The 25069-nt window shown below is 41.8% G+C and overlaps 1 protein-coding gene across 3 annotated transcripts in view; it reads right to left on the bottom strand.

Moving 5' to 3' along the window:
• Window positions 1–24573, bottom strand: part of Ttn (titin) — a 273083-nt gene extending 248510 nt beyond the window's left edge. For all 3 annotated transcript variants that reach the window (XM_052723591.1, XM_052723590.1, XM_052723592.1), the window contains exons 1-20: window positions 24483–24573; window positions 22232–22435; window positions 20083–20370; window positions 19557–19642; window positions 19222–19463; window positions 14613–14937; window positions 13907–14059; window positions 13123–13260; window positions 11796–11927; window positions 10569–10703; window positions 9891–10028; window positions 9230–9367; window positions 5968–6261; window positions 5747–5869; window positions 3931–4218; window positions 3306–3371; window positions 2363–2621; window positions 2088–2148; window positions 1756–1971; window positions 505–647 (exon numbers count right to left, since the gene is read on the bottom strand). In XM_052723591.1, the coding sequence (XP_052579551.1) occupies window positions 505–647; window positions 1756–1971; window positions 2088–2148; window positions 2363–2621; window positions 3306–3371; window positions 3931–4218; window positions 5747–5869; window positions 5968–6261; window positions 9230–9367; window positions 9891–10028; window positions 10569–10703; window positions 11796–11927; window positions 13123–13260; window positions 13907–14059; window positions 14613–14937; window positions 19222–19463; window positions 19557–19642; window positions 20083–20370; window positions 22232–22435; window positions 24483–24573 (3520 nt within the window). The remainder of the gene's footprint in view (window positions 1–504; window positions 648–1755; window positions 1972–2087; window positions 2149–2362; window positions 2622–3305; window positions 3372–3930; window positions 4219–5746; window positions 5870–5967; window positions 6262–9229; window positions 9368–9890; window positions 10029–10568; window positions 10704–11795; window positions 11928–13122; window positions 13261–13906; window positions 14060–14612; window positions 14938–19221; window positions 19464–19556; window positions 19643–20082; window positions 20371–22231; window positions 22436–24482) is intronic.
• Window positions 24574–25069: the final 496 nt, after the last annotated feature.

Below are 25069 nucleotides of genomic sequence, written 5' to 3' on the forward strand. Positions count from 1 at the left end.
AACACATTTTATTTGGCATGAATACTAAGAGACTTTTCTTCTTTAAATTATGAACGTTGATAAATTCTGACTTTCAGCTTTGCTATAAAATACTGGAGGCTCCAGCCCTGGGCATGGTGCATGCTTGCCAGGGAACACTGCAAGGGAGGGCCACTGCTCTCTGGAAGCAAGGGGTGCATCCTCCAATTCACCACTACCATCTGGTGTTGAGGCATGCTGGCTGCCTGGACCTGCAAGGCATCTGGAGGTAGAATCCCTGCATCTTCCAGGGAACATAAAATAGTGTCCTTTACCAAGTAAGAACTATTGTTAGGACTCAGCAGATCAGCACGGTATAGCTTTCAAGGCTTTGTAGCCTAAAACATCGTCTGTATAGCTGAGGCTGGAAGGTATAGGGACGAATTATGAGAACTGGGAAGCTGCAATATGTCTTTGTGCAAACACACAGCCTCCCTCCTTCATTTCGGTTCATATTGTGCAGGAACAGCTCTGGACTGTCCTTACCTTCCTCGAGTAAGGAGGCAGATGCCGAGGTTTCCCCGTGCTTATTACGGATGACAATAGTGTATTCTCCAGCATCGTCAGCGAACGTCATAGAAATCACCAGTCTGCATTCACCAGTTTGTTTGTTATAACTCACTTTGTATCTTCACGGAAATGAATAAATGAAAACGTTAGTCATACACAACCCTCCTTAGAGTAAAAGAGCTAAACTTACTTATAAATGGCTCTATGATACAGAATTCAGTGGCAAGAGACCTGTGTTTAAGTTCTGCCAAAAAGAGACGATGAATTTGTTGAAAACTGAGAAAATGCATGTGATGTATAATGAAGGACCAACAACTTGAAGTTTTTATTTCAAAGATTGTTCAGGTGGGCATGGTAGCATGCACTGATAGTCTCAGAATCACGGAGGCTGAGGTACATAGGTTTGATTGATCCCAGAAGTTCAGACCTGTCTGGGCAACACCAGGCAACCCATCACAACAAAACAAAACAGACAACAGAATGCAGTGCCACATAGGGAAGTCCTTGCCTTCAGCGCTTATGCTGGCAAGTGATATGGACACCTAAACAATAGGTATTTTCTCTTTGTTAGTTATTTAAAGGTAAAATGAATAATCCAAACTATAAAGTCTAAATACCTCAGTATTTAGACCTTGGTACACTGCAGATCCAAATTCATAAGAAATAAGATCTATGTGTTTACAGCATCCTTTCATTCAATTGCAAAAACTTATTAATACAGGCTTTCATGCATAACTAGCTTTCTCCATTATATAACCTCTATTTTTATTGTGTAGCAACTTAGTTATAGTATGTATTTATTGAAAGTTCCCTCAAATATTTTCTGGAATTGGGTGTGTACGATAGTTTATTTTATAACACTATCAGTTAATTAAGCCGGAATTGTAAAATATGTCTTCCATCTCCTCTTCTTGCAAAGCTTTATTTCTCAAGAAAACTCTATATGAAAGTCTGAGAATACAGTTACATGGTAGAGTGCTTGTCTGGAAGTCTTATGTCAATCCCTTATACCAAAAACCAAACCAAACCAAAACAACCCTCCGAACTGTGTGAGAATATACAAACACCTCAGAATAACCAATAGCATTTCATTATGAGTGGATCTGCATTCAGGGGTTGATGGGGAGGGCAAGTTCTACTTCTCTTTAGGGTATCTTTAGAATACCCATATAGCTATATATCTATATATAACCCCATAGAGAATTCTACTATCAGCCATTGGAGTACCTGTATCCGGTGGTGAGAGGGACACCAGCTTTTTTCCAGTAGACATGGGGCTTTGGGTTGCCACCGATCTGGCATTCAAACACAATGCTCCCCCCTTCCACCAGTTTCTGGACCACTGGCTTTGTAATGAAGTAAGGCGCGGCGGGTTCTCCAGGCCCTGCCTGCTCCTCTGTGATGCTGGTGTCAGTCATTACGACATCTCGTGACTCCACGAAGCTGGGAAGAGAAGGCCAGGCCTGTGAGCTGCTAGGCAGCCATGGACCGGTCACTACAGGAAAGAAGCGTCAACACCATGCAAAAACAGCGGCTAAGCTGGCGAAAGAAGGGTTTACCGTCTCTCTTCCGCGGCAAATTTCTCAGTTAGAGTTGTTTCCTTGTCAAACTCTTCTGACACTAGAAGGCAAAAGGTGACATTGGCGTGAGTCTCTAGTCTGCTCCACTAGTGACCACAGTGCCGAGAGTTGGTGGACCCTGGGATCTACTTTGTACCTCCCACAAGGGAAAGAACGTGGATGTGTGCAGAAACCGCTACTAAAGGGTGTGGCTGCCGAAGGAGGTGCCACGGATGGACGGACAGATGTTAGGGTCAAGAAGGGGAGTCACTGACCTTGTACAGCAAGGTAGCAGGAAGTGCTGACGGTACCGGCCTCATTCACAGCACTGCAGGTGAACCGTCCACTGTCCTCCGCAAAGGCTTCGCGGATCATGAGACGGGCGATTCCACTCTGGAAGGTTATCTGGAAGTCAATGGAACTTTCGATTTGGTAGTCTTCCCTGTACCATGTCACTTTGGGAGATGGGTATCCAGAGATGTGGCACTCCAAGGTGACAGATTCACCTTCTATGACAGTCACATTTTTTAAGCCCTGAAAAGAGAAGGGAAAGGAAATACTACTGTGCACATACACACTAATCACCTCTATAGATTAGATCAGATACGTGGCTGGAACTTGAACATTTTAATTGGCGTAAAACGCCCTAAGATGAGGGCTCTAGAACAGTTAGCACAGACTTGGAATATTCCCAATTAGAAATCCGTGCCAGGCATGTCCTGATCTCTGTAGTGGAATTACATGAATGCCATATAACCAGGAAGCTCCTGTTATTCTCACGTTTAAATTCTAGAGAAGCAGTAAGGCCCAGCAACAAACACCATCAGTCAACGAAGTTTTTCCATGGGACCCCTAGCTGGAGCTGATCTGCTGATCCATCAGGGTGCTGAGAACCTTCTGTGTTTCATTAACTGTCTGTTTTTGTACATTTCCACTGGTGGCAAGGCAAAGACTCCCAAGGGACCCAGTTGCTCTTTATAGCCCCACAGTTCCTGAAGTATAGCTGTACAGATATCAGGATCATTAAAAACAGTAAGAATGATGGTTGCTGAGTGGAAATGCCCTTTCCTGGCCAAACAGGGTACACCGTGAAAGCCAGAGTTTATAAGCCAACGATGGCACTTTCCTGAAAGTATGAGAACTCGGTCTTTGCTAGCACATGTTGAAGGGGTTTGAGCACAGGTAAATAGGGGCCAACATGTCGATGTGTTTACTCACCGAGACTAAGGTAGGTGGAGTGACAGGGACTTCAGCAGGTGCTGGCACTCGAGCTGCTTCTGTTACCTACAGTTTTGAGAAAAGAGGTTACAAAATAGCCATGGAGTTAAGGGAAATCTTGTGAACCATCAGCACCTAGCAAGTAATAAAAGTATTTCTGCAAAAACCACATCCTTTCTGCTGTGGGATGGTCTGTATGTCAAATTGCTCTGACTGGTCAATAAATAAAACACTGATTGGCCAGTGGCCAGGCAGGAAGTAGGCAGGACAAGGAGAGGAGAATTCTGGGAAGTGGAAGGCTGAGTGAAGGAGACACTGCCAGCTGCCGCTATGACAAGCAGCATGTGAAGATGCCGGTAAGCCACAAGCCACATGGCAAGGTATAGATTTATAGAAATGGATTAATTTAAGATATAAGAACTAGATAGCTAGAAGCCTGAGCCATTTTCCAAACAGTTTAAATAATACAAGCGTCTGTGTGTTTATTTTATAAGTGTGCTGTCAGACTGCTGGGGTTTGGCGGGACCCGGAAAGAAAACTCTCCAGCTACACCCTTCCATAGCATGCTTGATGAAATGAGGCATGGGAAGGAGAAGAGCACCCTCCCAGTCAGCCAGTGACCCACCTTGGCTTCACGCCCATGCAGTACTTCGAAGTGCTCCTCACGAAGGGTGCTGCCACTGATGCTCACCCCAACTTCCTTCTTCACCTCAATGCCAGCTTGACTCTTGTAAGTATCTGGTGCCGGCATATCAGCAAAGGGAAACTGTGGGGAAGGGGTCGGCTCTGCCCTTACTCTCGTCTCTCCAGGCTTCACGGTGGGTGCCTTTACCGATTTGGTGATCTTCTGAGTAGAAGATGTGGCAGACAGCTCCTTTTGTAGTGTGGCGATAGCACTACCAGCTATCGATGCCTGGATGGAAGAGCAGTGAGGTGGCATTACTGGGCTGTCCTGCAAGTCATTCAGAAATGCTCAGCACTGGTGTCTGAGTATTGAGCCTCTCTCTGTCTGCCCCCGAATGCTGGCATTACGGGCACACGCACCATGGCTGGCTTTGGTCTCTTTGACCAAAATACTTTCTATGTGACCAAATACTTCCATTATTTCTCTTACAGTTAATGAAAAGGCAGAGATCAACCAATTTCTGTTTATCTAGAAAGGTTTAAAATTGCCCCTTGAGAGAGTTGCGTGAAGTGCCCCTTATTTTATGGATCCTCAAGAGCTCAGTCAGGAAATTTCTTCACTCAGCTCTGATGAATGCTACACTTGCAATCTTCATTATAACAGTAAATTAAAAATAAAATTTTAAATACTGATAAATTTTAGAAGTCCTTTGTGGTCATACATTTGGATGTCAGTCACAAGTGTGCATGAAAGGTAAAAACAGACATTCAGAGAAGTATTCTGATGGGTTCCTTAGTTGTTTCTGTTCTGGGGTATGTGTGTGGTTATTTGGTTTCAGTAGTAACTTGAGATTATCCTCAGACACAGGCATTATGCATTGCTTATGATTCTTTGAGGACAGAGAAGGCAAGTCCTTGCTATAAAGACTCTAGTAATTAATATTGAGGATTGTTCTGTGTTTCCCCACATGGTTATAAGGAACAGAAGTAGGACTCTAGTCCAGAGCTGTGTCGTTCCACAATCCAATTTAACTGTCATGTGATAATAATGAATGGGGCATTGGAGCATTATTGGGGAACTCTAATTTTTAATTGATCAATTCTAAGAATATTTGGGGATTGCACATTTGGATGGATGCAGCCACAAGTCTATGTGACAGGTGAAAACAGACATTCTCCACTTTGCTATATGGATCATGTGCATATTTGACTTGTCATTGTCTTCTCTTATTAAAATACATGCAGTTAAGTTACTTGAAGTGTCTCACAGCTTATGAGACATTATACTATATAAACTACTACCATTTACAAAGTGATTAGAAATATGTTAATCAAGCTGGGCAGTAGCTAACTTAAAAGCTAACGCCTTTAATATCAATACTCGAGAGGCAAAGACAGGTGAATCTCTGAGTTTGAGGCCAGCCTGGTCTATAGAGTAAGTTCCAAGACAGCCAGGGCTACACAAAGAAACTTTGTTTTGAAACACACACACACACACACACACACACACACACACACACACACACACACATGCACTAGTCAAAGCAACTGAGTTTGAGCCATCTTTGAAGGAAGAGACAGAGAAGCCTGAGCCTGTGAGGATTTTGTCTCCTTGGGGTTGGAAGCTAACAACTTTTCATTGACTTCATCCTAGGAGACCTTGTTCAGAAGACAAGGCTCCAGCATCTGAATCCACCATGAACACTGGTACCCCATCAAAATGGAACCCAATTGGCTACACAAAAAATGTCCTAAATCACGAGCAAGGAACTATTCTTTTTTAGTTAACCATTTCTTTATTATGCCCCACATCTTACCTCATATCCATGTTCTGTCTTAGGTACAGTAATTTTTGAAACAGTAAAGTGAGGGCTTGCTGTGCGGGGGCGTTTATCCACATGGACTAATCTTTCAGTTGATATATCTGTCGTTTTCTTGACCTGCATTAAATGAAACTCAGTGACATCACTGTTCACCAGGTGCCCACAGCATGTGTGCCTGCTTTCCCACACACAATGAAATGCAGCCGCAGACTTACCTGTGATGATATGTGCATTCCCATTTGGTCAGTAGTTTTGATATGAGTCTCAGAGGGAGCCTGAATCACAACAGGCTTGACTGCTTTAGGGACAACGTGGGGTTCTGAGGCTGGGCGCTGGGGCTGCTCAGGCACCTTTGTGGTGGAAATGTGTTCCTTATAGCCATACTCTAACGTGGTCTGCTGGGTGTATGAGTCCTCTACGTGCACGGGCTCCCTGGGTTCTCGCACACGAGCCTGGTCCACAGCAGCTACAACGGTAGCCACAGCTTCTGCCTTTTTCCCAACGCCCACCTGGAGACAAGGGTTCCCAAGTTAATAGACAGTAATGTCAATGTCACACGTGGACATCTCCCTCCAGGGATAGCCTCCTGGGACTGCTCCCCTAGTTACTCAGAACAGACAAAGGTGAAAGGTGTGGTAAGTAGAGAGTACTCATGTTATGTAGAGAGGTTAATTGCTCAGAAATGTAATGTGGCTCTTCCAAGAATTTATAATTAACTAATTATTATATTGCAAAGACTCCTATTGCTATACTATCCCTGTCTGCTATATGCTAGACAATAGACTACACAGACACAAGATAGAACGACACAATATGTATAAAAAGTCCTAAGGACATTTTGAGTATTTCAAACGATTTACCTAGGCTAGACAGACAATCAATTAGCAACTGGGAAATCAGGACTGTGGAGCAGGTTGTCTTCATTGATTATTTTTATTATTTTGTCAATCATTTAGTCTGGTGTTGACACAGCAACAGCAAAGATAAAAGTATACTCAAATACTGTCATCATCACATCCAGAAAAATCACTTGCTGTGGAGTGACATGTTTGCATGCAAATGGGAGATAAAATGAAAGCTCCTGATCAGAGAATGAACACTGGATTTACTCATGACTCACTGGGGATACGCTTTATTCAATCTATTAGAAAAATAGCTCTCTTAAAGCACACGAAGGAAAACATTGTGATTGAAATGAAAGCGTTATCATGTTTGGATTCAGGAGAACAACCTTTCACACTGAAGTTCAATTTGCTTTCATCTTTGCTGGGAGTTAAAGCAAAGAGAGAGGCAAACATTATTTTCTCCTTCCTATGAATCTGATTAACATGAACGAGAACACAATTTGCAAAGGCGTCCTCATAAAGCAAGGCATGCATACTTTAGTTCTGGGAAGCACCAGGAACATTCCAAATGGTCACGTGGCCATGACTGTCCAATGCACTTTGGAAGTAAGGCTGTACCCTCCTATTAATCTTCAGTCTTTGCTTCTGCTATGACTACGGTTTAATGTACATCTGAAATGTGCTTCAAGTATAGAACCTAGATACCTTTAAAAAGTAGCCCCCAGACCATAATCAAGGCATAAACAAGGACTATTAAAAGATGGGATTGAGCCTTTTATGATCATGGGCTTTAATGAGAATTTCCCCCTCAGAAGAATAAAACTCTAATCTGTTTGAAAAGCTGCCAAAACCATCTTCCCGTTAGATGGCATTTTGGAAGGAGCCACAATAGATGCATGGAGCTCAAGTCAGATATTATTTTCATTATTAGTTTTTGTTTTTTATAAAAACACATGGGCGACTAGTTGACTCTATAGATGTTTCTATATGTTTATGTTTAACAGAGAACACTCATACAAACATCACTCTGTCTGTAGATACTGAGTCTTCAGTGTATCTCATTGGCATCATTTGAGCAGCCTGTGATAGGAGGTAATCTGAGGAAGTTTTAGTTTTATTCTAATGATAAGAAAACTGACTGAAGGTTTCAGTTGACCCAAAATCACACAACTGAGATAACAAATATTGCCTCTAATTTTTAAAGCATGTTCCAAAGTCTTATTTATGGTAGTATGCTTCAACTTGTGGAAGAATGTATCTTTTCCTTGGATTAATATAATATCAAAATTTATATACATATGCTGTTTGGTGGATAATTGCAAATGAATACTGAATACTGGTACTGTTCTTATTCCTTAGTAGACTTTTTTATTCTTGGAACCCAGATAAGTAGGAACACAAATTGGATTAGGAGACCCCAATTTACACCAGTTAAATGCTGAGAATTAATTTAAGAAAAGTGTTATGTAACGTGGTCTTTTATAACTAGAAATGCTCACTGTGCCTCTGGAGGACTCAGACCGAATCTAATAATCTCTCACGTTTTGTTGACAAGTAAAGCAATTAAATGGACCACTGGGAGCACACAGGCTCATGATAGATGAGAAGTTGTATAAGTTAATGATGGGATGAAACAAAGCCTTTCACCTCCCCAGCACTAGCTTTCATCTCTTCTTGCAAATATATTTGTTCTTGCTTAATGGCCAGTCCTTCTGTAGTCCTTGGCAGTATGGCTGGCTCAGTAGGCCTTACAGTGGCCACTAATAGCCTAGATAGGGACATTTTCTCAGCCTCCATTTTTAGCTAACATTCAACAACAGAACCAAGACAGACACATTTATGTGAACGGGGACAGAAATTAAAATTAACCATAATTCTTGAACTATGGCTTATGATAAAATTTGTTGTATATGAGACTTCTAGAAGGCAGATGTGCCATTAAATATTAGACTTAGATAAAAGTTTGAATGCTATCTTCTTGGAAAAAAATTAATTAAAGATCTTGTGATAGAAATCAACACTATAGTTTTCTGTTTCCTTCCTCTGATATTTACAAGAACAAAAAAGGTGAAGCCTCACATGAAGAAAATTACAGGTAATTGAACTAAATCCTTAGATTGTAGCATAATGCACTAGATTCATGACTCCTCGAAACACACACACATGCACACACACACACACATACACACACACACACACACACACGCATATACACACACACATACACACACACACACACACACACACACACACACACACACACACACACTTCGCTGGAAGACTCATCATTACCAGTATGCGACAATTTTTTTTTAATATTCATTGAGTCTCTTAAAATTACCCACATGCAATTTCAGTCATTAACTTGTGGAGGATTTCTAGTTGTTAATAATAAAAAGTTGAAAACAACAATAAGAACAAACTGGAAAAGAAATACATTGCAATGTTCATAATAATAAAAAACTTTACTTTTTAGTTTCAAATTGTTTAATTATCTAAAAATAAATCTGGTTAATAGTATCTCTGACACAAGAAAGTTGGTGTTTGGTATTAATGTGTTATAATGGGGGTTTCACATGAGGTTTGGGATTAATAGATTATCATGGATCCCACACTGGGATAACACAGTCACCTTTCCATGGGTAACTTGGACGTGTTCTTGTCTACTTGCCATGGCTTCTCTAGATCTCAGAACTGTGTCTTGTTCTCTGACTTTAGCAGTGGCAACTGCTGTCGTAGACAAGGCAGTTTTTTCAGCTTCCTTTTTCATCTGATCATTATGTAAAAGCAAAGTTTAAGTCGTATGGGCTTCAGACACACAGGGCATGACTCCCCTCCCCCAACACACACACACACACACACACACACACACACACACACACACACACACACACATACTCCATTCCCCGGCTAGTGGGATGCAAAGGTAAAATCATTCAGAGTTAAATCCTCACTTAGCAGTGCTTGCATAGAATGACTGGGAATCACAGAACTTAGCAGTGTTATCTGCAGAATAATCTCTAGATGCTTCCATATATTGCTTTTAAAAATTAAACTAAAATGCTAATGCTCATGCTAATGACAGTTATTAACAAGATGAATTACAAATGTTATAGGTGGGTGAATGTCAAGTGTGAAGGGGAAGTTAATGGTACTCAGTCACATATTTACTAATTTTAGTTATGAATTTAAAAAGAAAAACAGATTAATAATTCCTATTATGTAACAGTTAATGGTTTACTAGAGATTAGCTTAAAGATGAACTTTTTCACATCCCAAGTATCTGCATTCACCTTTTCCTGAGTTATTTGGACTTGATCTCTTTTGGTAGTGATGGCTTCTCTAGTTCTTGATACTACATCTTGCTCTTTAATCTTGGGCGTGGCAACTATGACTTTGGGTACCACTGTTTTCCTAGTTTCCTTTATCATCTGGTTATATGATTTCAGGAGAAAGGTAAGAAAATGTCAGTAAATTTCATGAGCCGCTAATAAAAACAAACTAACTGGAAAAAGAGGCAGAGTTTTTCCAGTTATTCACAGATACTTCATTAAACATCACTGGATTGTCTTGATCACCCATAGTATTTCACTGGCAAAAATGCCAAAATAGCATGACTAAAAGGAAAAATGGGATTAGGAAGAAAAGACTAAGATATGATCCTTCTCTTTATCACATTGTTTATATAATCTATCCAGAGTTCCAGTAGAGACTCAACACGTGCATGCTTGTGCCTTGAATACTGGAGTCTACATCCATAGGAAGACACAGAGATGAATTATAATCTATTAGTAGCAATCTAAAGAGAAGCTGAGTTAGGAACAAGAGTGACAGTGAAAGCCAGATGGGCGGTGAGGGCTTGTGAGATTTTGAAGAGGAGAGTGATGATTAAGAGCCATGATGAAAATGTGGATGGCTTGCGGTGACGTGACGCAAGAGTGACTTTCACACTGGCAGGAAGAAGTCATCACCTGTTCCTGAGTGAGGTGCATTTGATCTTGTATGGCAATTTCTTCTTGAACTCCCACGGCTGTCTCTAGTTTTGTGGACTTGGCGGTGGCAACCACCACCATGGATGCAGCAATTTTCTCCGTTTCCTGTCTTATCTGATTGTGTAGAGTAAAATAAAGATTTGAGTTTCAAGGGGCATAAAGGAAATGGTGAGATGGCTAGGCCCCATTCAGAATACTGAAGGCCTAGTGATGAGGTAGAAGATGTCACATCTCCCATTCAGAGGTCCAAATGTGTTTTCCTGAGGCATGAACTTTTTCTACCAAGCTATCCCTGAATAAACTGTGCCAGGATTGAGAAGGTGACATCTTTGGGCTATGTTGATATATTAAGAATGGCTGTTGCTGAATGGCTGAAAAACACAGCCGGCCGAGCTCATCCATCTGCAGTGTTACAATGGCCATAGGGATGCCTATCTTCCAAATATTGCCTCGCATGATTCCTGGGTCCCTAGAGGACTCTTTTATCCTGAGGACAAGGTGAGTGAAGCCTGGGCAGCTGACTCTGGTTAGCTCTTTAGAAGATGATGTTCTCAAATGGACTTTAAAAAATGTAGCTCTTAGAGCAGTCAAAAGCTTTGGGGAGAGCACGGGTCAAAGAACTTGTAATAAAAGCCCCTGTCCCTTAAAGCTTGGTGACAAAGGGGAGAAAAGTAGACTTCAATGACATCATATATCCTATGTGTTTACTTCAGTGTTTATCACCTAGGAATTATGGGTACTCTCTTCTCTAACATCCAACATTTCCCTTGCTGCTTAGAGTGCTTGGGGCTCAGGTGTGTGCATGTGTGTGTCAGCAGGAGCACACAGGCGTGTGCCTCACAGCTGCATGAAGGCTGAGTGTCCTAATCTGATTGACCCAGGACTCGGGTTATATGTCCCAAATGGATGAGCTAGTAGCTAGGGGGTAGCAATGAGGTGTACCTTCTGTTCATGAATGATCTCTTAGAAAGTTCAAGGATGTACCCCCCCCCCCCAACTCTTCAAGTGGAGTTTACACAAACTGATCATGTGGGCACAAAACAGTGCATAGTATTTCTACCATGGACAAGTTTTAACACTAGACACAGGCAAACAGTAGGAAGAAAAGGGAGCTGAGATTCTGATCTGAAGTTCTGGGTATAAGTGTGAGGTAGACGCAGCTGGTTGGAAATGCGCCATTTGTAAAAATCAGAAAGCCAGACTTACTGTTTCTTGAGTTATTTGCTTTTGCTCTTGTTTTGTAGTAATTTCTCCAGTAATTCGAGTTTCTTGCTCTTTGGCTTTGGTTGTGGAGATCACTACCTTTGGTACAAACGCTTTTTCAGTTTCTTTTCTTATCTGAAATCAATGATTTAAAAACAGAATCTTATTGTTTCCCAGTCTTCAATGGGGCTATCACCGTATTAGATGCAACAAAGCAGGAATTTGAAGGAGTGAAATTCTTTTCCTGGAGATATCATTAATTGAACCATCATACCTTAATTAATATGAACACATTTGTTCTCTCTCTGAATCCTATACATAAGTCTCTTTAGAGGAAAGGGAATGTTGGATACAAGGCTGCTTGTTTTACGACAGTTGTAATCTACCTGAACAAGATTTGTGCCTTCCATAGATGGTCATAGGCAATTTAATTAGGTGCTAATTTTGTTGTCTGAAGATAATATTAGAGCTCAGAATATTACTTTGGAAGTCCCAAGAAGTCATTTGCCTGGCTCTTTATTTTACTATGAGAATCCAAGAATAATTTACAGCCTGCCTTTCTATGCTATTTGGTTTCATACTTTTTCTAAATATGATAATGGTTTTGAATATGAAGGGTTGTCTAAAATTGAGACACCATGGCATCTAGCTCTGGCAAAGTGTTGCTCAAATCCTGAGCCACAGAAGGATGTTTGGCTTCTATCCGATGTCTAAAGAATGAGTCCTTCCCATCCTCAGGTACCTTATCACTGAAACTCATGACCACAGGGTGAAAAGGGATTTGAAAATTTATCCTCTCAACTCTCCTGCAGACAATTGGCTCCACTAGCCAACAGCCCTATCAACAGGCCTTCTCCTGTCTGTCTCCAAATGCTTCTAATTCAATCTCTGACCGTTTGACCTGCTATGATCACACTGTGCATCTCATGTGAAACCCATGCCCAAGGCTCAGGAAGCAGTGTTAAGCTTTTAAATTGTCATATTCAGATTTCCCATCCATCTTCCCCTGGTCCTACCACAGCACCTATTTCATCTGTTTGGTTTTAACTCTGCTTGTTCCCTATACACAGCCACATAGTAAACCTATACTTGGTGTAGATGATTATAAAAAAAAGTTAGATGACACAGACCTTCATCTGATTTCCAATATGAATGCTTAGTGACTCTAAGGGACATTGGTCTCAAGTGCTCAGGGGTAGACATATATGACCCTAGGATGTTATTTGTGCGAAACCAGACACACAGCCTTGGAATTAACTTGTTTCACAGTAAAAATTCTATTGTCTGTATTGACACAACGGTGCATTGCAAAATCAAAGCTCATCTTCACCTGCTCATGAGTTATGTGCGTCTGCTCTCTTTTTGCTGTAATCACTTCTCTGGTTCTTGATTTTAACTCTTGTTCCTTGGCTTTATCTGCGGCAACTACCACCTTGGTGACTGCCGTCTTTTCTGCCTCTTTTCTCACCTGATTTTCATAAAAGAAAGACAGGAAACATTTTAGTACACATCACTCAGAAGCTTCTGCTAATCCATCAGGACTATGGTGTAACCATCAACCCCGCAGGGCCGGGAGGAAAGCTAGAGGGCTTTTAGACTATAACACAATATGAGGCGGGATGTGACCCTGTATTTATATTTCTTTCCAGCCGTGAATCAAATGTCACATTTGTTTTGAGGAAAGTAAAAGTCAAGGTCCTTTGAGGGAAGCTTGGAGAAATCTATGTCTGCCCTGAAGTAGTAGTTTCCATGCCTCGCTTAGGTGGGAACTGAACTCAGACTTTGACCTGCCTTTTATTCATGCCTGCCAGCCTCCTGCAGTCCCTGGATGTCTTGAAAACAGTAGTTAACTTTTGCTTGCCTCACATAGCCCAGGTATTTCTTCTGACCCGGTCTGCTCCTGTGATATTTACAGCTTAAACACATTTGATATTTCTGGCCACCTTTTCCTCTGGAAGCTCTGAAAGCCTGGGCCATGCTGGGCGGCCTGCTGCCTTCTGGGCAGCCTGCTGCCTTCAGCAGGGTTTGGTTCAGCAAGGGATTTGAATGTCCAATTACTGAAAGCGGGATGGAGCCGGATGCGCTCGAGCGCCCCCTGGCGGTCCTGTGCGCACCTGTTCTTGAGCAGGTTGGATGTGCACAGCAGTCGTGGTTGTCCTCTGAGCAGTTTGCTCTACAGCACTGATAACTGGTTCTCTCACTCTGGCCATATCAACAGCAGCAACAACGGTCGCAACAGCTGCGCTCTTGTCGGTCTCTTGTTTCACCTGTGTTGTCAAGCAACAAACACGATGCTTTTAAAACAGCGGCTCTCAGCCTTCCTGGCGCCGCGGTTCCTCATGTTGTGGTGACCCACGCGAGACCCTAAAATTATTGCCATTGCTACTTCATAACTGCCATTTTGCTGCTGCTACGAATCGCGACCCAAATAATTTTGGAGATAGGGGTTTGCCAAAGGAGCCGTGGCCCGCAGGTTGAGAACCGCTGTTTTAAAATGACGCAACTGGAAGAAAGTTCGTGAAAACCGAACTACCGGGAGAGGCAAAATCTGTTCATACACAGTTGCCCATTACTGCCCAGAACGATGAAGTCTGCATCATTAAAATCCCTACTTTATGCAAACCTCACAGATGAGTCTTTGGCCCAATTAAAAGATGTCTTTGTAAAGCATGACAACCAAACTTGACCTTCCTTCCATACTGGTTACAGTTTCAGGCGCCTAGGCATCTCCTCTCTAGCCTATCCGGACTGTTCCATGCATGTAATCGGGTCAGAGGAACCAGGGGGTAAAATTGGGAAAGCAGAGAGTTCTGACCGTACCTCTTTAGCCCCAGTAGCAACAGCCCCAGCTGTGACTGAAGAGCTGGCTGACACACTGGCGCCTGCCGCTCCACTGATGGTCACTTGCTCCTGGACACCGTATCTCCCTTCCCATCGCTCTTCTCTTCTGATCTGGGTAGAGCTTGTCATTGTGGTCTCTCTCATCTCCGCCTCAGTGGAGGAGGCCACATAGCCCTCTTGCTTCCAAGGGGGAGGCACCTCGGGGCCTGTGGCCGCCACGGTTGTCTGAGTCTTGCGGATGAGCAGTGGCGACTTCACAGATCTGATAGGGGAAGTGGAGATCCTCCCTGCCGGGGACACGGACCTGGAAACCGAATGGCAGAGGTCAGAGCATTGGCACAAGGCACTCCAGCAGACTTGATGGCATTTGGAGGATGGGATGAACCTCTGGCAGGGTGTTAAATGTGTGCCTCCACAGCCTGTCTTGGAGGGTACACACTGTACCGGAAAGTAATTTGTTTTAAATCTCAATAAGCCCCATGCTTATCTGCTGTAACCCCAGAAGGGAATCAGACTTAAATCTAAGTAAGCTAAAGATCTGTGTGCCCCGTCTCACCTTCTGACATTAGGAAAAAATAAAAATAAAAACAAGGCAGTAAACAGAGCTTCCTTAAACCACTGCCATAGTGTGTGCCCAGCTCCAGCTGGGGATGGGAGAATGTATGACGGGTATTATATGGTTTTGGTAACTGAATACTTGAGCCACTCTTGGCCAAACAAGCCACGTTTCCCCCTCCCTCTGTCCTCCCCCTCTTTGTCCCTTTCTTCCCATATCTCCCGCAGTCTCAACCACATCAATATCTTGTGATTCCCATGCCAGGTAGAAGCTGTCTTGCTGAGCCTTGCACAGTCGTTTTGGGAACTGGCTGTGCTAGGCAGCAAGGGATTGCTGTTCTAGCCAAAAGTGTTTGTGGGTAACTCTTTTTAATTCCCTGAGTTTATTTCCATCCTCACCTTCATATTGTCACACTGAGAGCTTCCTTTATGTAATATTAAATTTATCTTGTAAATCAGCTACTTTATAAACCTTTTTATTAAATTGATAAATTATCTTCTTCCAAAATAGTTATCACTGTTTGCTTTTGTATATATCTGAAGTGAAATTATCATCTATCACAGGGGATGGGCATTAAATCCTAACAGTGATAGCACAAAAAGCCAGCCTGTTATCACCAGCAATCTAGGTACAGAGCAACTATGTGAAGATAATTTTTTTTCCAAAATTAATCACCAATTAATTTGTTTTGGATTTACCTCTTGGTGGCAGTATTGCTTCACAAATTCTGCACACAGGGTCATGATTATAAATGTATCCTGGCACTTGCATAAGATATTTAGTTTACATCAATCATAAATAAAACAATTCTCCCAATTAAGCTGAAGGTCTGGGGATATTTTCTCTAAAATATAGAATAACTTTGCAGAATATTACATCAACCCATTTCATGAAGAAACATTTAATTATTTTCTTGTAAAAGGCTGTGCGTGTGAGAAAAAACAATTTGTATTTTAGTAAAGAATTGTCATCAAGCTGTAGGGAGGTCTAACAAGTATGGATCTATGGTGAAAAGAAATTGCCTTGGAAGTATAACAAAGACCGGGCTAGGATGGTGTGGGGTCCACATCAATTGAAGGAAAGCAAAGGACAGGAGCTTCCTAGTCTGGATTTGCTTTTGTTCTTGCTGTTCCTAGCACAGTGGGTTTAATTCAAAAAGAGCTTGAGACATGATTAGCATGACGTGAGTGATTAACAGCAGGCTTTAGGTAAGCCCATAACTGCGAAAATCAATGTAATTTGAGCCATTACCGGAAAGTGCTTATTTCTGCACTTACAATAAAAAAAAAAAATCACTTGTTCACAGCTAGCTACAATGCACCTCATCCAGTAAAATATGTTTGCTTTATCTACAACAAAAATCAAAATTAAGCCATGGGACATTTTAGGAAGGAGTCTATCTGGGATAACCATTATTTTCTTCACAAGCTGGCATTTATATTTTGTAATTATTTTAAAGCAAATTTTGCAGACTAACTAGCTGGATCCCTACTAATAAACTCTCAGAAGGCTAAGATGGCCACTGTGTTCCGAGGGGGGGGGTCAGGAAATGTCTGTAATTCTAAATGACCCTCAGGCTTGAATTTAAAATAGAGGAAGGCTGTTATCTCTCAGAGATTACATTTGACCTGTGTTGTGAGTGATTTCATGGTACGCAAACCTGTAGACAGCTGAGATTAAACTCACAAAAAATGATGGATATCTTTTTTAACTGAGCTTTTTTGTAAGTTTTCCTGTTAGTTCTGGTGAAAGATCTTCAATTATTTTTAAGTGGCCAAAATAAAACTTAGAAGATACTTACCATGTTATAATATGTTTATTGGAAAGTCACCTCATTCCCTACATTTTAAAGTTTGTTCTGCATGATTTCTCTTCCTTTAGAAGTTAATTGGTGGAGCTCTTAAATGCATCTGGCAGTTTGTATTCTCTGTATGTCCTGTACCTTCTTGTAAGTCCCTCCTCTTAACTTTCCCTCTAGAATTGCCTGTGTTTTGATGCTCTCCAAGGTCTTGTTCAGTGTAACCCTAGCTGACTGTTTTTAGACTGGCGTGGTTCACAAGGGAGCTAGTTGGTACTCTTTACGATACTTACCGGCAGCAACAATGAGCATGTTTAGAAAGGAGCATGTCATTTTTTTTCCTCACATAATTGTACTATTTAGTCTAACAATGATCTTGCCTTTTAGCCATAGAGATGTTTTATTTTATTTTATTTTATTTTTGGTTTTTCGAGACAGGGTTTCCTCTGTGTAGCTTTGCGCCTTTTCCTGGAACTCACTTGGTAGCCCAGGCTGGCCTCGAACTCACAGAGATCCGCCTGGCTCTGCCTCCCGAGTGCTGGGATTAAAGGCGTGCGCCACTACCGCCCGGCAGAAATGTTTTAATTTTTATTATGGGTATGAAAACCTATTTTTAAAAGCTCTCCCCATAAACATTTCTTCTAGCCTTTAACTTTTAGCACATGCTTATTTATTTATTTGTGTGCATGTGTGAGTGTGCATTTGTGTGTGTGTCAGGGGTGGGTACAAGCATGCCGTAGTGGTGGTTAGAAGGCAGCTTCTGGAGTTCAATATCTTCTGTCTGCCAATGTGATCCCAAGGATTGAACTCAGGTGGCCCAGGTGGGTAGTGAGTCCCTTTGCACACCAAACCATCTTGCGGGCTCCCCTTTAATTTTTTAATTTAACATTGCAATCAAAATGCCACTTATTTTGTAAATGATATGAGGTAGAAGCCTGGATTTGCTTTCTTCCCAACAGACAGCTAGTTAGAGCAGTCTTATTTGTGAAGTAAAATATCCTTCACCTTGATTAAAAAAACGAATTCCCTGTATATGTCAATCCATTTCTGTACCGGCTAGTCTGTGTCCTGGATGCGGTGTTCTAGTCACGCCTCCTTTTCACTGCTGGACATCAAACACAGGTCCTCACACATGCCGAACAAGCATTCTTCCATGAGGCTGTACCTTAGACTCACCAACCATGTTATTTTGATAGCAGTAACTTTACAGTGAATTTGGATTTTTTTTTTAGGTCAAATATCTCATTATTTTACTTTAGTTTTCTTAGCAAGGGCTTGATCTTGTGGGTTTGGGGTTTTTTTTTACTTCATTTGAATTGATTAAAATACACTCTGTGTGTGTGTGTGTGTGTATGTGTGTGTGTGTGTGCTCAAATTTTGTAGCATTTTCAGCTCATCATATCAAAAGCCTCATTATAGACTAACTTGCAGAGTTTCAGTGGCTGTGGGTAAATTTGTGTTTGATTGTGTAATTTCTGAACACTGATGATAAGGGTCGCCTCATAAAATCCCTACATTTTAGCTAAGAGTAGAAATTCACTTTACTTTTTAGATAAAATAACAAACATACAGAAAATATTTAGAAGGTTTTGCTTATTATTTGAGAGTATGAGCATCTGAAAAATGATTTTCTGTTTTCAAGGGACACCTTCAACTAATGAGTTCATTGATTCTTACAAAACACTTCAAATCATTCTGGCTGCGAGTCCCTTTATTTTACAGAGGGTACAACTAGGACCTTGGGAAAGCCTCTTAACATCTTCAGCGTTAGTTTCTTACCAAACTATTGGGAATCGTGTTTCTTCAGGGTCGTGAATATTTAACGAGATAACATATGAAGAGTTAGACACCGAGGTGGTGAACCATATATTGTAGTGATTCTTATAACTAGTTCCCTGTAAATCAAACTGTGAGCCAGTAGTCTGGGTGATTGGCTTTGGATAGATTTAACTCTAAGTTCTGCATAATTCTTACCTCCCCTTGTTATATTTTGCCTACAAAAGCGTGTGTTTGTTGAATAGACTGAAAATAAGAATTCAGAACCTGAGTTTATGAACGTCTTCAATTAACCCACAGAAGGCAAGAATGGTAAAGTCTACATTCCAGGACTTGGTCTACTTTTTCATATGCTGCTCTTCTGATTGCATAATACTTATTATTATTATTATTATTATTATTATTATTATTATTATTTTAAATACATGAGTAACACAGTCTTCTGAGAGAAGGTTTACCTGACCGGAGATGGGGTCGGTGCCCGCACATGTCTGACTGGCGAGGGGGAGTGTCTTATTGGTGATGGGGACTGCTGTCGGGCCAGCTGTGTCTTGGCAGCAATGGAAGGTGGTGTTGGAGACCTTGACTTTGGTTTCGGGGGTATCCTGGGGGGTGTTTTATGCGGCAGCTGTCCACTGGCACCATCTATGACCATCTCAACTGTTGCAATCGATCTGGCATCAAAGTGGGCTTCAATTTTCTGAAAATGACGAAAACAGTGGTCATGGTGAGTGAGAAAAGCCAGGGAAGCAACAACCTGTACGGCCTGGGGGCTGTTTCAGAGGAAAATTACCTTTTCAATCCGGGTTTGTCTTGTTTCTGAAATCTGAGCAGTCGAAACGATTGTCTTTGTCTTTTTAGCAGGTACTACGTCTTCACCTGTGGAAATGCAAAGATATTTGGGAGGGAAAACCATGCTTCTTAGCACAATTTCCTGTGTATGATAGAAGGGGAGCTGTAGCAAGCTGTGGCTTTCATGTGAATATAAATTAGATTTAAAAATAGAAAACATGTATTAGAAAGTAATTTCCTTAGATTACTTATTTAAATATCCCATTGTTTGCCAACAACATGCAGATGTCCATCACTTAATTGATATGTGCTCTGTTTCTCATCCTGGGCAAATAACTGCAGTGGGCTTCAACACTGAACTCTTGCCTAGAACCCCAGAGACCTTCTTCTGCGGGGGGTGAAAAGGCAGCTTTGATCTGAGCTGCTGCTCAGACCCTCGGGGCTGCTGTCTGGGGGAGCCAGGTGGACTTCTGGCCCCACAGGCCCCCCTCCTAGCCCTGTTCTCCTGCTTAGCCTCTGTCACTCACCTTGAACCAGCAATTCTGCGGTGGAAGTAGCTCTTCCAACGCTGTTGGTGGCGTTTACGGAATAGGTCCCGGCGTCTTCAGGATATGCTTCCGCAATCAGTAAGCTGTAGAGGTCGCCTTCTTGAGAAATTTGGAAATCAAGGGAGCTCTGGATTTCGGCTCCTTCCCGGTAGAACTTCACCACAGGTGTAGGGATTCCAGTCACTCTTACTTGGAGCCGCACTTGGCTCCCTTGTCTCACAGTCATGCTCTGCAGCCTCTGAGCGAAGTTGGGTGGTGCTGTCTCCGCTGCCACGGGCAGAGACGAAAATCAGGCCCAGGAGTCAGGGTGCCCCCAACAAGGTATTTTTAAACGGTCATAGCTCTGAGCCCCAAAGCAGGGATTGACTCACCAATCCAGCGTCCTTGACTGTCCTTAAACCCCAGCTCCCCCAAGCGAGTGATAGCGAGAATGCAGCAGGAACAGAAGGCCCCCCCTGCTTGTATTTAATTGCTTTGCTGGCCTTAGCAGTTCTAGGCTACTACATTTAGTTTTAAAATTTTTTAATTCATGTATATGTGCACGTGAATGAGGTTATGTGTACCATATGTGTGCAGGTGCCCACAGAGGACAGAAGAGGATGTCAGATACCCTAGAACTGGAGTTACAGGCAGTTATAAACCAGTATGTGGGTACTGGGAGCCACGCCCTGGTCCTCTGTAAGAGCAGTAAGCCTCTTAACCAACAAACTAGCTCTTTAGCACTTAATATTTGACCAAAAAGTCTAGATGTTGCTGCACTGTTCTAGACCTTTCTGGCACTTCAATGCTTGAATCCTGCCTTTTGCTAACATGCTAAGGTAGTTTTGTATACTACTGAAACTGCACTGACTGTAATTTCCAGTGTTTGGTAAAATGAGTGCACCCATGACTTAGTAAATCATTGAAGTTTAATTTAATTTTAAAAATTCCTCCTACAAGATCGGTAGTAAAAGGACCAAAATATTTACTTGCTTTAAAAATGTTAGCCCCAACAGTGGCGGGCTTTCATGTCAACTGTGCTACAGAAAGAAAGAAGTCTTTCTTGGTTAAATTATATTAAAAGAAAAATTTTTTCTTTCTTTCTTTTTTTTTTTTTTTAGTTGTTTGTCAATTTCAGACATTTTACAATGAATCTTAGTTGTTTTTAACCTCCTATTCCCTTCTCCCATCTCCTCTGTCTTTCACTACAGGCCTTCTTCCCAACAAGCCCCTCCCACTTACATGTCTCTGTTTCTGAGGGACCCACTGAATTTGATTAGGGTTTCTGGCCCAAGCCTGGGTGGGAGGTTATGTAATGAACAAGAGCATCTTGCCGGTCTCTATACCATTGGAGAAAGTGATGCCTTTTCCTCCAACTGCCATTAAGTGCCAGTACTCCCCCAGGGAAGGGTGTGACTGTACATGCATTCCAAGCCTCTGTGATGGAATGTAGGGGTGAAGTGATGTGTTTCTAGGTTACCATATTCTTTCCGGCTCTGAATTTTCTGAGCACACATTAGAGCTCCTCTCTAAGTAATCTGCTGGGCTTTCTGTTTAGGTCATTTATGGAATTCGACATCAGGAACAAACATAAGAGTTCATACAAGACATTGGTATGTAATAAACAGAATAGCTCTTGTTCTTATTGTTTCTTTATCATATTAAGTACTGAAGGACAGGCAAAATCTACCAAGGCCCTTGGAAATGACTTTCTGGGAAAGTGGTGTCTATCCTTGAATAACAAGCGTTTGCCCTTTTCTGAGTAGGTTTGCTGTGTAGTATTTTCAGTGCTAACTTGTGGACCACCTTCATCAGAATTATGGCAATGCTTGTTAAAGTGGAAATTCCCAGTGATTTCTGGAATATTCCCTCTTCCTCTTCCCTATTGATAAGGCTCTAAACTCTCATCTACCTACTGAGGATCATGATCTTTAGTGTTTCTTCAATATACTTGGAGTGTGTGATATGTACAGAGACATTGCCTCTCATCTGCTTTATGATTCACCCTCAAAGAGGACTAAACTGCACAACCCACACAATCATGTGCATCCATCCCACAGCTCCTTCTCCAGTTTGGGAGCTGCCTCCCTAGTGGGCATAGCTCTATCTGGACTCCCTCTGTCCTGGCTGAGGACAGGCTGGTCCCCACCTGTCACAAGAAGCTCAGCAGTACTGGTTGCTTGTCCAGATCCATTGGTGGCTCTCAGGGAGTATCGTCCACTGTTGGCTTTAGTCACGGCGGGGATCATCAATCTAGCGCGGCCATCGCTAAAAGAGATCTGCACGCCGGGCAGAGTGGAAGTTGAAATCACCTGGCCATCCCGAAACCAGCTCACCTCAGGAACTGGGGAACCTGGAAGGCAAGCAGTCATATTTATTTTGGAGTGGACATGGTCCAGTGCTCTGTCCTTTCCCATCATTGCAAGGCTTTGCACTAGCCTGTCCAAGCTAGCCGGAGTGGAACCCCATTTAGTGATAGTGGCAGCGTGACCGTCACATGATGGAAATGTACAATTGCAGAGCATTGGTAGGGCCTGGCAGTTGATATTTATTTTATGGAGTTGGGGTTTGAGATGATTGAAGCATCATCATTTCTCCAAGATCTCTCAGCCATCAGCGGCACAAAGAGGGGTAGCACTTTCATCGTCTACCCTCTAGTCGGGGCTCCATCTGATGCAAGTTAGTAGACATTATTAAAATACTGAGAGGGGGTTCTGAAGCATAGAAGCTGCAAAAACTTTGAAAAGTGACCATTGTCATCTCTGAAAACAAACCCTCTACGGTTTTGGGGACACTGTCCAGAATGTCCTTGCAAATGTGACTGCAGCAAACATGCCCTCACATGGACAGACTGTTCCTCATGTTAACTCCAGAGCCAAACCCAGTCTTCCAGAACAGCATGCCAGGTTGGAGCAGGAAGAGGAAAGCCAGATTCTCTTCACTTACTGTGAAGAACAGTATCACTGGTTTCATGTTTTATTAAAGTCTAGTGTGTTCGGAGGTTGGAAGGCTACTGTAGGGAATGTTTACTTTGCATCAGATGTAAATGCTTGTGACTGTGCTCCTTGATGATAATAGAATGTTCACTGCATTGTTCTTGCATGAGCCAACCTCCCATTATAGGAGAGTGAAGAGTTTATTAGACTAATTTGTGGGTGTCAAACATGGTCTGTGATGTATTTCTAAGAACTTAAAGGCATATAATTAGAAGGAATGTGAAGTTATAAAGATGCCAGCTCCCACTACTGCACCAAGAGGCAAATTCCCACAGACTTCATGTGTGTTCTTCTCAGTTTAGAAGTTACAGAGGATTTGAAGAAAAATAAGTTAGGTATTTGAGAGTTCATCGTGCAAAAGGAGAATTGAATTGAGTTCCATCAATAGCAAATGAGTGATGTTATGATATTTTTGCAAAGTGTTAGACAGTTATATAAGACTCATACATAATACAAACAAGGAAATGAAAAGGAAACTTCAGTTTATATCTTTATTGCAAGCCATACATAAAAACAAAAACAAACAATAAAAAAAACCAAAGAGAAAAAAGCGAATTCACCACAGGGATGCATTGAATGATGAACTAGTCTTAGTTCTCATTTAATAATATAATGTTACATGACCAGTTATGGCACTCAAGAAGGGGACAGATTGATTAAATTGTTTTGAAATTATTTAATATATAGTTTAGAGACAGTTTTCCCTCACTTGCCACAAATCATGCACAGTCTTAGAATCATCCCTAAACCAAGTGATGAAGAGACAAAAACGAACTGGGTGAAATTCCTTTTAAATAAAATTCTAGGGAAAATGTTTGTACCCTTTGAATATAAGGACTGATAGGGCAGACAGTATTATGCTTTGTCATTAATTGCCAAAGGGAGGTCTTTAATTTACTAGAATAATTTAATAAAGATGAGAACCCAGTAAAATAATTATCTTGAGTAGTCACTGTGCATGCACCTATGGAAAGTTAGATGAAATGTTTTGTTTTTTTCTCTATAAAACAACTGAATTGAGGCACAGACTACCTGCCCAGAAGCTCTGTCACTGAACTCCACAGCACAAGGGTTCTTGTCTGTCATGTTGGCTCTGCAGCTGAACCCAAATATAGAATGACCAAATTTGGTCCTACTTAGTTGCTAGATTCTGACAGCAAATTTTAATCTAATGCTAATTATTTTTGCTTTGTGGAATTATAAATATGAATAAAACATTTTCTAGTCATTATATTGTCAGCATCCTCGAACGGTATGCCCTTAAAATGACCTTTCCATGGTGTGGTGCCAATTTTACATAGTAAAAGCAGAGTTTAAACTTGGTTTCAAGGCCTACAAAAAAAAAAAAGAGTTAGTGTACTGGAGGAGGCAGGTGGTACAGATAAAGCGTACATATGGGCTTACCACTAACGTGAGCCTCAAAGGTTGCGGTACTACCCTCCAGTACCACAACGCTTTGTAACGGCTGCGTGAACGTCGGTGCTTGAGTAGTCATCTTTTTAGGCACCCTGAAAAGCAAAAGCAAAACCAGTGAAAATGGGGCTCCTCAGGCCTCCTCAGCAGCTACTTGGTGGAGACAAAGACATGTATTTCTCCATATGGATTTCCCTTGGCATATATGGCCCTAGAGTCATAGGAAGCTTACGCTGTTGACCTTTGAGGGGATGGGGCGGGGGTGGGGTTGGTGGGAGGGAAGCCAAGCTGAGCATGAACACCCCCTAGTGGTCAAAGCAGGAACATTCAGTCCTACCACAAGTGGAGAACCAGGTTGGGAGAAAGTGGAAGGGAAAAACCAAACTGTGACCAATGAACCTTCGCATCAACACAGCATGTAAGAGACAAGACATAAAAACAGTCTCTTCCCTGAGAAATTCTCACCACTGTGCTGATGTTTCATAAAATAACTTTGCTTTAGGTTCGGTCCCATTACTTAAAATCACCACCCAAATGAAAAAAATCTGCACTCTGCAAGCCTTTCACTAATTGGAAAA

This window comes from Peromyscus californicus, unplaced genomic scaffold, assembly GCF_007827085.1.
Source record: "Peromyscus californicus insignis strain IS unplaced genomic scaffold, ASM782708v3 Scaffold_7__1_contigs__length_154581171, whole genome shotgun sequence".
NCBI classification, from domain to species: Eukaryota; Metazoa; Chordata; class Mammalia; order Rodentia; family Cricetidae; genus Peromyscus; species Peromyscus californicus.